Source organism: Sus scrofa, chromosome 9, assembly GCF_054392235.1.
Source record: "Sus scrofa isolate SSC_HxYL_T2T_F1_AM1 chromosome 9, Sscrofa_HxYL_maternal_Yorkshire_Landrace_v2.0, whole genome shotgun sequence".
In the NCBI taxonomy this organism is placed as follows: Eukaryota; Metazoa; Chordata; class Mammalia; order Artiodactyla; family Suidae; genus Sus; species Sus scrofa.
In genome coordinates this window covers 126,488,513-126,501,902 of record NC_139391.1, presented here as the reverse complement: position 1 = coordinate 126,501,902, position 13,390 = coordinate 126,488,513, and the positions used below count along the sequence as shown (strand labels likewise).

The window sequence follows — 13,390 nt, the reverse complement described above, 5'->3', positions numbered from 1 at the left end:
TAAAATGTCTATAACCCATTTAAGATTTTCAAATGTGGAAAACAGCTGCTGCATGTAATAATTCGTATTCTAACAAATATTTTATTGCATATGTGATATATGGAAACCCCAGGCTATGTCCTTTAAAGATAAAATAGCTTTGAGAAATTTACAGCACAGTAAAGAACTTAATTATAAAATACAATATGAGCCTGTTAAGTGACAAAAGAGAAATGCAAAGAAAATTTACATGAGGAGGTCCTGAAAGCAACATGATTAAGGAGGACTGCCATATTTCTAACTTGAAAAACTGGGTTGATCAAATCAAATTAAATGAGGAAATTAAAACATCTTTAAAAACAAAGCATTTCCTTTCAGTTTTGAAGTCAAAACTATATTCCCAGAAAGAACGTACTTTTTCTGATGCTCTAGCCAGGCTAATTCAGCTTTAGTTTTCTCCTTCAAAGCCTTTTCACGGAGACGCAGGAGTGAAGACTGGTGAGCTGCCCTCATTTCCTCTTCTTTCATATACTGTCGAACCATCTCCATAGTAAATTTAGAAAAGCTGTCTTGTCCTCCTGAGAATGGCATGCTCAGCTCCTAAAGCAGAGAGTTTAGGTCATGTTTACCACCATCTAAACCTTCTGGAATGTAATTAACTCTATTAAAAGAGGTATGTACTTATAAAAATAAATTATTTATATAAAAAGGTTGCCAACCATGTAAGAAGAGAACTTTCTTCAAAAAAAAAAAAGGCACAGGAGAAAGAGTAACATTCATCTGTTAATTTATTCACCCAACTAAGTGAAGTACTGTCCCAAGAATGTATAGCTGGGTAAGAATTTGTCCCTGTAATCCAAAAGGCTTGTAATTTAATAAGAAGCATGATATAAATGCAAATTTTAAATGGAATAAGGTGCTATAAGAGTAAAACGAGTGAAAAAGCTGAAGACTACCAATGAACTTTGCTTCAGATTCTCAAAGGCCCTAAATATTGCAAGGAATAAGTTTGTATGCTACTTTATAAGAAAAGTAAAGCCAGATTCTATACCAAAAATATAACATAAAACTGTTATCTTAGGAAAATCATTCTGGTAGCTCAAAACTGAGTTCAAGTACAAAGTGACCCCTCAAACCTTTGAAAGGACACATCCACAACTATTTATGAAGTATCCCCACAGGTAAACTGAAACACACCTTGGCAGAGGACAGTGTAGGCTTTTCTGGTGAAGTTTCTTCATCAGAGTCATCATGATGGCCTCTTTTCTTTTCCATGTTAAATCTGCGATGACTCTCAGAAGGTAGTAAAGATCGAAATGATTTTTCTTCTATTTCATCTTCTGTCATGGATTCATCAAATTTCAGGGAATATTCTGTTGCAACAGAAGTTGAATCTAAAAGAATACAGAGCAAGTAAAGTGTGCCATCATAACAGTTTTCAGTAGATACCCAATTAGTAGCCCTTGCTACACCTTTACGGGATAATCTAACAAATTCACAGAACTGATCACTAGTAATTAATAGGCATGGGATAATAAGCAAAATTCACTCACCTTACAAACAAGAAACAGAAAAAAGCTAATATATCTAAAAATACTAGTACAAGACATATGGCAAAAGTGTGATGTACTTCATTCACATACGAAGAGCTCTTTCAAATCAATTAGAAAACCACTAATATCCCTATAGAAAAATGAGAAATTGTCATGATCAGATGATTCACAAAGAAAGTACAAATGGCCAAAATAAAGTATTTTTTTTTAAGATTAACATCACTAGAGGTAAAAAAAAAAAAAAAAAAAAGGAAATTTAAAAATTTTAGAAACTTGGGAGTTCCCCTCATGGCCCCAGTGGGTTAAGGATCCAACATTGTCTCTGCAGAGGCATGGGTTCAATCCCCAACTGGGAGCAATGTTAAGGATCTGGCATTGTTGCAACTGCAGCATTCAATTCCTGGCCCAGGAACTTCAACATGCCACAGGTGTGGCCAAAAAAGACAAAAAAAAAAAAAAAAATTAGAAACTCATCAATCTCATGCTCAATTAAAAATATGAAACCTCTTTTAGGTCAGTTCCTGTATGCCTTTTGATATGTCCTCTGCCCCAATCCTTGTTTCCTGAACATCCTTACTTTCTGGTACCTTGAGATACTCTAGGTTTTCATATTTTCCCTGCATAGTCCTAAAATCAGTACTATCTCCAAAGAGCTCTGCTTTCTTTTATTGGAGAATATTCAGAATTCATAATCTGGGCACTGATTGTCCTTGCAACTATTGGGAGTATTGTTGCTTCTTTATCAGTGGACAGAACTAAATAATATATGCATGTACATGAACCCATGTACACACATTAACACACACAATTGTTCCTTCACCCATCCACCTATCCAAACATGGATTCACACTGATGTTTCTGATTCTAATTTAATACAGAGGGTTCATTCTAGTCTTCCCTTTGTGTATCTGTAACTTTCATCTCCAACACTGAGACACCTAGCTCTCATCATCCAACATCCATTTACTTATTTGTTCAACCCTAATATATACGTAAAGAACTGTTAACCTGCCCATCTTTGCTTTTTTGGGGTGGGGAGGGTGAACCTGATGCTTATGTAAGTTCCCAGGCTAGGGGTCGAATCAGAGCTACAGCTGCCAGCCTACACCACAGCCATGAAGGATCTGAATGGCATCTGTAACCTATACCACAGCTCACGGCAATGCGGGATCCCTGATCCACTGAGTGAGGCCAGGGATCAAAACTGCATCCTCCTGGAAACTAGTCAGATTCGATTCCACTGCACCACAACGGGAACTCCCAACCTTTCCACCTCTGAAAAAAAAAAATTTAGGAGTTCTATTGAGGCTCAGCGGTAACAAACCCAACTAGTATCCATATGGATACGGGTTCAATCCCTGGCCTTGCTCAGTTGGTTAAAGGATCCAGCACTGCGTGAGCTATGGTGTGGATTATAGAGGCAGCTTGGATCCTGCACTGCTGTAGCTGTGGCAGAGGATGGCAGCTGCAGCTCCGATTCGACCCCTAGTCTGGGAACTTCCATTTGCTGAGGATGGCCTTAAAAAGACAAAAAAAAAAAAAAAAAGAGAGAGAGAGAGAGAGAGAATACAGTGTTTATATACTGTTCCTTTTGTATTTAGGCTTAAAATTTCTACTGAAAAACACCATTTTCCAAAGTTATTTGGCTCAGCAACTTTTCCCTCCCTACCCTCTTCAGTGTGGTTATGCTGTTCATTTGTACTATGGTTAGGTTCATTTGTCACAGGCTGCATTCCATCCTGGAACCTCTCAGGACGTACAGAACCATATAAAATGTAATACCTTATTCCATATAAAATGTAATACCTTATTTATTTAACAGTTGTTTCAAACTAAAAGTTCTCCTCTGCATTCGCTTTGTAGTCAACCATTAATCCATTTTCCATCCCTATAGTTTTGCCTTTCCTAGAATGTCATATAAATGGTATCATACAATATATATGATCTGCGGGCTTGTGGGTCTTGTTTCCTTCACTTAATAAAATTCACTTAAAATTCTGTGTTGAAGCATGAATCAATAGCTTGTTCCTTTTAACTGCTGAATAATATTCTACTGTATACATTTACTAGTTTGTCTATCTATTCCCCCATAAGCCATCTTGACTGCTCCCCATTTTGAGCAATTATGAATAATGACGTCACGAATATTAGCATATAGCTTTTTGTGTGGACATATGTTTTCAAATCACTTGGGTCAATACCTAGGCATATGAATGCTGGGTCATTAAAAAAATACTAAAAATGTCTTCCAAAGGTCCCATTCTGCATTTTTATCAGTAATAAATTCAAGTTCCTGCTGCTCAGCATCCTTGCCACCAATCTGTTGTCATTTTGGATTTTAGCCATTCTAATAAGCAAGTTATAGTATCTCATTGAGATTTTAATTTTCATTTCCCTAATGATATATGATATTAAAGACCTTTCCCATATCTACTTCCCATTTGTATATTTCCTACAATGAAGTGCCTGTTCAGATCTTTTGCACATTTTTTAACTGGGTTGTTGATTTCCTTGTTGAGTTTTAAGAGTCCTTTACACATTCTGGATATGTCTTTTATCCAATATGTGATTTACAAATATTTTCTAACAGCCTGTGGCTTTTTATTCTCTTAACAATGTCTTTCACACAGCAGAACTTTTAACATTTTAACAAAGTATACGTTACCCATTTTTTCCTTCATGTATTTTGGTATTATATCTAAAGAATCATTGCCAAACCTAAGTGACCTAGAATTTCTCCTACGTTTTCTTCTTCAAACTGTTTTTTTAATGTTTTAATTTCTTTGATTGTGATTACCTTGTGAATTCTAGCCACCTTAGCCTTCTTGAAGGACAGACATGTTCACAGCTGGATAGTTCGCTTGTCTAATCCCCAAAAATCCCAAAAGTCTGGAAGCCTTCCTATATTTCATCCTGTCTCTTGCACTTTAGTCTAAATTGGCTGTGTCTCCATTGGTACAATCCCATCTCTGCTCTTGGCTCCTGCTGAGATGGCTGATTAAATCTACGAATAATCTTTTTATGAAGTGACTATCTAGTCACACCCTTGCTGTTCTCTTCAGGACTCTATTTCTCACTCTTTACAATATGGAGAGGCTGAAAAATTTCCAAACCTCTTCAAGTTCTGGTTCCTTTGTGCTTAATTATCCCTTCAATTTCTTCTCTCACCCCCCCCCAAGTTTTACTATAAGCAGGAAGGAGAAACCAGGTCATAATATCAACACTTTGCTTAGAAATCTCCTCAGCTAAATAAATATCCAAGTTCATTACTTTTTATTCCCACTTGCCACAAAACATTGGAACAAGTTCAGTCAAGTTCTTTGCCACTTTATAACAAAGACTGCCTTTCTTCTAGTTTCCAATAAAATGTTCCTCATTTCCCTCTTCATAAGACCTCATAAGAATCACCCTTAATGACCATATTCCTACCAACAATCTGCAAGGCAATGTACGCTTTTATCTGCATGCACCTCAAAGCTTTTCTAGCCTCTACTTATTAACCAGTTCCAAAGCCACTTCCACACTTTCAGTATCTGTTATAGTGGCAATCCACTTCTAGGTACCAATAACTGCATTAGCAAGCTAGGACTGCCATTGCTATAGACTACTATACCCATATATTGTATTCATTATAAAAATTTACAAAAAAATTTAAAGGATGAAAAAAATTAAAATTTAAATATTTAATTCTTACATGCCAAAGACTGTCTACATCCTGCTTTGAAGACTATAGTTCTAAACTATCAATCAAAACCACTGCTTAACTGCCAGTTACTTATAAATTCTAGAATGGAGGCTGTTAATCTGCTGACTTCATGTCTTAAAAGTACCCCTTATTGTCAGATTCTGTTTTCTTTGCTATATTATATACTACCCCTGATTTGATAGGAATACAACTTTAGTTTATGATCTAGGAAAAGTTAAGCATATATTTTAATCTATTGAGTATATGTCATGTTATCACTATTTATAAGAAACCATCTTTATTACATTGTTTAAAATTTGAAGTACTAATAATGTATCCTTTTTAGGATCATGTTAAATCTATAATAGGAAAAAGTGATTTTTCTTAGTGTTGAGTATATATTTTCCATTCACATGCATGTTCTCCTAGATTTAGTTTCGCCTCCCCTTAGGCTCACGACACACAATCATGTAAAACATTAGCAAGGTCACTGGCATACTATATGGACTTGACATAGTTTCACCTGGCTACATTTAATATCGGACATAAAACCCTATCTTAAACATCACTATGTTCTAATTATATTAAGTAGCTCAGACAAAAATACTGCAAAGGGTTCTGGAAGCTTCCGCAATTATACACATATGTGCAAAGAAAGTTACCTTTCTCATCGGGAAGAGATGGCACACTATCGCTTCGCAGAGAATCATCTGCAGCAGTCTGAACCTGTTCATCAACAGAACTCTCTGTCTTCTCACCATGAAGTTTCTTCTCATTTTCCTTAGAAGAGTGAAGTGAAGGACTTTCTTGATGGCTGCTACCACTACTACTCCTTTTTATAGATATTACGGAAACAAATCAGGGGGGAAAAAGCAACAAAATAAGAATCATAAGCGCAAAGTAAATTTATTTAGCTAAGAGAATGTGCCTTATGATCAAGATATGAAATGACCTCTAACACAAAAATGCTAAGTAGAGTCTGAGAAGAAACTGTTTTAGACGAGGTGGGTAAAAGAGAAGGTTTCACTTCTAAATAGTCATGATAGAAGTTCTCATGTGGCTCATTGGGTAAAGGAGCTGACACTGTCTCTGCGAGGATGCAGGTTCAATCACAGGTCTTGCTCAAATAAGGGTTAAGGAGAAAGATCCGGTATTGCTGCAAGCTGAGACACAGGTCACAGATGTGGCTCAGATGTGGTGTTATCATGGCTACGGTGTAAGCCTCACCTGCAGCTCTGATTCAACCCCTAGCCCAGGAACAGGTGCGGCCATAAAAAAGGAAAAAAAAAAGTCATGATGGGTAAGCACTATTCTCGGGCTATCACTCCCTTTTTGCTTTTTATTTTAAAAATCTCTCTATTGGGAAAAGGGATTTCTACTTGCTGTTTCCACTTCCTTACTTTTCATCAACCTCACAATTTATCAATATGCTTCAATTCCTAACTAGTCCACTAGTACTGTTCTTATAAACTCTACTTAAGCTCTGTCAAATCCAAACATAAAATTTCTTTTCTTTCATCATGATGTTATTAACCTCTTATTTCCTTTCTTTCTTTTTCTTTCTTTCCTTTCTTTTCTTTTTTTTTTTTTTTAGAGCCGCACCCGTGGCATATGAAAGTTCTCAGGCTAGGGCATTGAATCAGCTGGAATTGCCGGCCTACGCCACAGCCACAGCAAGGCAGCAGGACTCGAGCCACGTCTGTGACCTACACCACAGCTCACAGCAACTCTGGATCCTTAACCCACTGAGTGAGGCCGGGGATTGAACCCGCATCCTCCCGGATACTAGTCAGGTTCATGACCACTGAGCTAAATAAAAGGGGAACTCCCTTATTTCCTTCTTTAAAAACTCCACTTGCTAAAGCAAATGTAGTAAAATGTTATCACTAACACAACCTGGATGAAAGATATTTGGGAACTTTGTATTATTCTCTCAATGTTTTTATAAGTTTGAAATTATATCGAAATTAAATGATAAATAAAAGGGCTCTCCTTTCTTATTTTCCCTGACTTTACTCTCATCTCCTCTTCTACCTCCCCAGCAAGTTTTCCTGTGTGTCTTCCATTTTTTGTTAATTTTTCTATCTTTTCTTAGAATGATGGTGCTTCCTAAAGTTTTGTTTTTGGTCCCTTTGTTCTTTTTGCTACGTATACTCCCTGGAAAATCTAATGCATCTCTGTAATTTCAACTACTACCATCTGGAGTGAGCCTCAAATCTGTTATCACTAGCTCTGACCTTCTCTTGACTTTCTCTTAGGCTTCAAATTTACAAACACTAAGTGAATTTGTTTTCTGGTTCAATGTTTTCCTTCCTCCCCCTTTGCTTTCTTTAATTTACCCATTAACTAAATATATACATATATGTAGCTAATCACAAACCAGGTTTTGAGATCCTCTGAATAAGCTATTTTCTCTTGGGACATATCCTTCCTTCCCCCTCTGCCTAATGAATACAAGACTCAGCTGAACTATCAATTCTGCAAACTGTTTACGGACCCCTTCTTCACTCCCAAAGCTTTAGTCACTTCTGTCTCTGTGTTTATATAGGTTTTGTGCATGGTTTTTATTTATCAGAAATTATGCAATTATTTGTTTGGCTAAATATATATTTTAACAGATAAATGGTATATAATAAAGCTATAAGGTAAAAGACAATGTAAGACAGAAAGTGCTTTGGAGTCAGAAGGATATGGGGTTAATTTCAATTCTCCCACTTAGCAGTTATGTTGTAATCACTCATCCAATAAACATGCAGGAAATTGCCTACTACGTGCAAGGCATTTAGCTAAGTTCTAGGGATATAAGACTGACAGTCTTCATTAGGGTAGCTATTTAAGATAGACAATAACAAGTGTTGCTGAGAATGTGGAACATTTTTATATTCCTGGTAAGAATGTAAAACAGAGAAGCTGTTTTGGAAAACAGTTTGCCTAATCTTCAAAATATTAAACAGAGTTACTACTATGACCTATCAATCCCTTTCCTAAGTATATACCCAAGGGAAATTAAAACATATGGCCACACAAAAACTTGTGTGTAAATATACCATTCAGCAACACCATTCATTCCTAAGAGCCAAGAAGTGGAAATGATTCTAATGTGCATCCATTGACTGACATGCGTGGAATATCCATGCAGTAGATCATTTGGCTATATAAAGGAATAAAGTACTGACACATAATAAACAAACTTTGAAACATGACACTAAGTCAAAGAAACCAGTCGCGAAGGACCACACATTGTAATTATAGGAAATGTCCGAAAGAGACAAAAATCCATAGAGAATAGAAATAGAAAGTAGAGTAGTGGTTACCAGAGGCTAGGGAAGAAGGGACATAAGAAGTGACTGTGAAAGGGTATAGGGTTTCTTTTGGGGGTAGTGAAAATAAAGCCCTCAAAGAACTTCAAGTCTAGTATATAACTCACAAGTAAAGAGTAAGGATAAAGACAGTGGTAAAGGCTGTGCCGGTTACACTTGGAGGGCTGTGGAGGAACACAGAAGAGATCTGTAAAGCAGATGAGGGGTAATACTGATTTGCAAAGAGGATGTAAAAGCAAAATAAATGAAATGGAGGAGGGTCTAGAAAGAAGGCCTATGCCAGTGTGTGATGGCATAGGAGACAGAGCATGGCTCTTTTAGAGAACTAGAAGCAGTCAGAACTAGTGGAATATGGTAAGAGAGATAATGCCAAGTGACAGGGCTGGAGATGGCCTAAAGGCTCAATAATAAAGGGACTTTCATGCTATGCTCAGTGGCTCTGAGGAAATACTGAAGGTTTCAAACAGGTAAATAACCAACTGGCTGCAAATTTCAGAAAAATCACCCTGGTTGCCAAGTGGCTAATGAATAGAGTGGGTAAAGCAAGAGGACAAGGAAACCTATTAGGAGTCCACTGCAGTAACCCAGATGATAGCCTAAATGAAGTGTCGATGAAAGTCTCATAGTTTCAGACACATAGTAGGTACTTAATAACTTTCAGTACTTAACCTGCATTCAGTTTCATGTTTTTTAGTCTCATGATTTAAATTTTTAATTTAGATTTTACTATATATACTTTGACAACACAGGTATCCTACCTCTAAGAAGGATGGAAAAGAGTCCATAAAACCTTTTAATCCAAGAACAGAACCATAATTAAAAATTATAGATGCTGATACTGTGCCACGTACCAAGGACAAAGTATTCAATCTTCTTTCATAGTGATGGTGGAATTAGTACATACAGCAATGTCAAAAACAGGGATGTCAGCAGAGCAATGTGCTTTGGAGTCAGAGAAACCATGGTTCAATTCCTTGGAGTGCCATGAGCTATGTGACTGTGGGTGAGTTTCTTAACATCTCCATGAGCCTCAGCTCCCTAATCTATAAAATGAAGGTAGTATCTGTCTTGGAAGGTTGTTGTAAAGATTTAATGTAGGAAAAACAACTTACACACTGTTTGTACAGTGTAGACTGTATTATTACATGGAAAAACTATTTTGTAAATCAGCTAATTAAGTGTGGAAAGCCAGAGAGGACACTATTTCATTTAAAGAAACAAGAGTAAGGTGTTGGAAAAAATAGGTTCCAAAAAAAAAAGTTAATGCTAAACCATTTATCAGACTTTACTAAATTAAACTCTTTTCACCTTCGATCGTGATTCTTGTATCTTGAAGACTCAGAAAAACTACCATATGAAGGGGAAAACCTCTGATGCTTTGAGTCAAAGGTCCCTTCTTGACTCTGAGAGAGTGAAACAGACTGACTTTTCCTACAAAGAAAATAAAAACTGATTAAAACATTTAAAGTCTCAAATAACAGAAAGACTTAAAATACTGCTTAGCATTATTTTAATATGAGATAAAATCTTGAATGAATAGATATTATGAAATAAATGTTAGAAAATATCTGAGAAAGGCATTTACTCATTTTAGAAAAGTGTACAAGACACTACATAGCTTCTATTTATTATGAGAAATAACCACCCCAAGTATCAATAAACACGACTGGAGATTTAAATATCTATGAATTAGAGATAGTCAAAATGTGATGTAGAAAAAGATACACATGGAGTTCCTTCTGTGACGCAATGGGATCAGCAGCGTCTTGGGAGTGCTGGGACACAGGTTCGATCCCTGGCCCAGCACTGTGATTTATAGATCGAGCATGGCCACAGCTCCTGCCTAGGTCATGATTGTAGCTCAGATCTGATCCCTGGCCCAGGAACTCCATATGCTGCAAGATGGCCAAAAAAAAAAAAAAAATTTTTTTTTAAAAGATACACATAAACATGATGAAATCATCCAGCCCTGCCTAAAAAACCCTCTAATGACTATTCATTGCTCCAAAAATATGTAAAGTATGCAAAGTTCTACCATGGTCTAATCCCTGCATCATCTCTTACCATTATCCTCTTTGCTCTCTGCCTCCAGGCACATTGGTCTTCTTTCATTCATTCTTCCTAGCTTTACATATACTGACCTGCCTATTCCTTATTCCCTTTACATCACTGACCCCTTTTTATCCATTAGATATCACCATAAGCTTTAACTGACTTCCTCCAGAAAACCTTCTCTGACCTCCTTGCTATTAAAATCCTTTTGTTGTATATCTCAAAGACATAAGTTCTTTCCATAATAATGCTTATCTTAATTTATAAGTATTTATTCACTTAAATGAGTGTTTGATTAACATCTCTCTTCCCCTCCAGACGGTATGCCCAGAACTGTATTTCCAGTACCCACAACAGTGCCTGGGACGTAACAGATACTCATAACACATGTGATGAATGACTGGATACTAACCTATCTGTTTCGGCTCTGGTCCTCAGTTGTTTGTTGAAGTCTGAAGTGTGTTGCCGCTGGTGGTCATATAGTGCTGCTAAGGGAGCTCCTGAAGCAGTGATGGCATCTGAGATATGAGTTCGAGTCAACTCTGCCATCTAATATGAACACAAACACAGCAAAACAGATGTAAAAAGGTAACATCACAGAAGAACTGAGGGCAAGCAGAGTGTCTTGGAAAGATCACTAGACTGAGAGCAAGCAAATTCTGCCATGGTAGGTAAAACATTCTAAGTCATTTAGACTCTTTAAGTTTCAACAACCTCCTTATAAAAACAGCTAGATCACATGATTTCTAAGGTTTTACCCAGATATAACAATCTATAAGTTACTAGACAGAAAACTTCCAAGCCCTATAAGAAGCCATAGTAAATCAAATATTAAATCTTTCTTTAAGAATCAATTCAAATAGAACTTTCTATCTAAAGTGACCAACCATGTGAACTACATTTTCCCTACTCTTAGCGACTATTGCTACGTATGATTCCTTTGATATTTATTCAGTTAAATCCAAGTGATTTATTCAATCACTTTGACCAACTGAAATGTCTTTGAAATTCTGTTAATTGTAATCTGAAACTTTCTTGAGAAAAGAGATTATACCTCAGACTTATTTGCACAATCCCATAATAGCCATCATAGAGCAGGCTCATGGCTTTTTATTAACAGAATCATTTTGCAAACAGTCCTGAACAGTAAATGCTAAAATAAACTGAAATTATAGATTATGATATCCTATAGAGAAACAGCAGTAAAACTACTTCTGGCTTTATCCTTGGCATAGTAAAAAGAAAAAAATTATTTTTACTCTGGGTAACAATGAAATGGCTTCATACAAAACAGATCCCTGGCTCCCTGGGACTAAGATTGGGGACCGACTGCAAAGGGACATGAGGGAACTTTTTAAGGGTGCTGGAAATACTCTTTTTTTACTCTTCTTCTTTTTGGCCATGCCTTTGGCATGCAGAAGTTCCAGGGCTAGTGATTGAACCTGCACGACAGCAGCAACCTGAGCCACAGCAGTGACAATGCTGGATCCTTAATCTGCTGAGCCACCAGGAAACTCCTCTATTTTCTGATTATGGTGGTTTAGAGGGATAGACAGATATGATAAAGAAATATATATAGGTGCCTATATCTGTATATTTGTCAAAATTCATAAAACTTTATACTTAAAATGGATACACTTTATTGTTTGTAAATTACTCATCAATAAAATCAATATATTTTTTAAAAGCTTACTCGGGGGTAGAAATACAGTATTCCTCTGTATCTTTTTTACTGCCCCTATATCACTCACATGGTCAACACGCTTCAATAAATGATGCCTCCTGGGAGTTCCCGTCGTGGCTCAGTGGTTAACAAACCCAACTAGCATCCATGAGGATGCAGGTACAATCCCTGGCCTCGCTCAGTGGGTTAAGGATCTGGCATTGCCGTGAGCTGTAGCGTAGGCTGCAGATGCAGCTCGGATCTGATGTTGCTGTGGCTGTGGCACAGGCCAGCAGCTACAGCTCCAGTTTGACCCCTGGCCTGGGAACTTCCATATGCCTGGGTGCAGTCCTAAAAAAGACAAAAGATAGATAAATAGATAGATAGATAGATAGACAGACAGACAGACACATACATACATACATGCATACATAGTGCCTCTTATTTCAATAGGGTATGGCCCTAACTGAAAGTCTACTAATTAAAAGTATGCATTTGGTAGATGTTGGAAACCAATTACTGCTAAGACCAAAGGTACTCAGATTGACAAAAAGATCTAAAAAGAAAAGAGTTCTTGGTGGCTCTCACCTCAGAGATTTGGCGTGCTGCATCTGTAGTGAGGCGAGCAGTCTCTGTTTGTTGTGCGGCTATTTTACAGGTTGCTTCCTGCAGGACTTCAGTTATATCCCGCTGTGATTTAACCACCTGCTGTAATGATTCTGCATGGACCTGTTAAAGGGGGGGGCAGTGAAAAGAAAACTTATGTCTCAATATCTTCCTACCCAAATTAGTTCTAACTTGTAAATTTGTTTCATGGATCAAAAGCCTTGTTAAAAAAAAAAAATGTGACTACCATCTGGATTTCATGTCTTAAAATTCAGAGTTTGAAATCTGGAGTCTTAAAATCACTGCTGGAGTTTAAGTCTTTACTGTTTACAAGTTTCTGTGTCTGCAGACAAGTAACTATCACTGATCTCAGTTTCTACTTCTCTAAATTGGGGATACGTAGTCTTGGATTGAAGGAATTAACAGTTAAAATGGCCACACTACCCAAAGCAATCCACAGATTTAATGTGATCCCTATCAAATTACCCATGACATTTTTCACAGCACTAGAATGAACAATCCTAGAATTTAT

General features: G+C 37.0%; 1 protein-coding gene across 9 annotated transcripts in view; it reads right to left on the bottom strand.

Moving 5' to 3' along the window:
- Nucleotides 1-13,390, bottom strand: part of CEP350 (centrosomal protein 350) — a 155,478-nt gene that overhangs the window by 70,034 nt on the left and 72,054 nt on the right. For all 9 annotated transcript variants that reach the window (XM_084977816.1, XM_021063750.2, XM_084977819.1 and 6 more), the window contains 6 exons: nt 12,841-12,981; nt 11,002-11,138; nt 9,846-9,968; nt 5,880-6,049; nt 1,177-1,373; nt 395-579 (listed from right to left, as the gene is read on the bottom strand). In XM_084977816.1, coding sequence (XP_084833942.1) covers nt 395-579; nt 1,177-1,373; nt 5,880-6,049; nt 9,846-9,968; nt 11,002-11,138; nt 12,841-12,981 — 953 coding nt within the window. The remainder of the gene's footprint in view (nt 1-394; nt 580-1,176; nt 1,374-5,879; nt 6,050-9,845; nt 9,969-11,001; nt 11,139-12,840; nt 12,982-13,390) is intronic.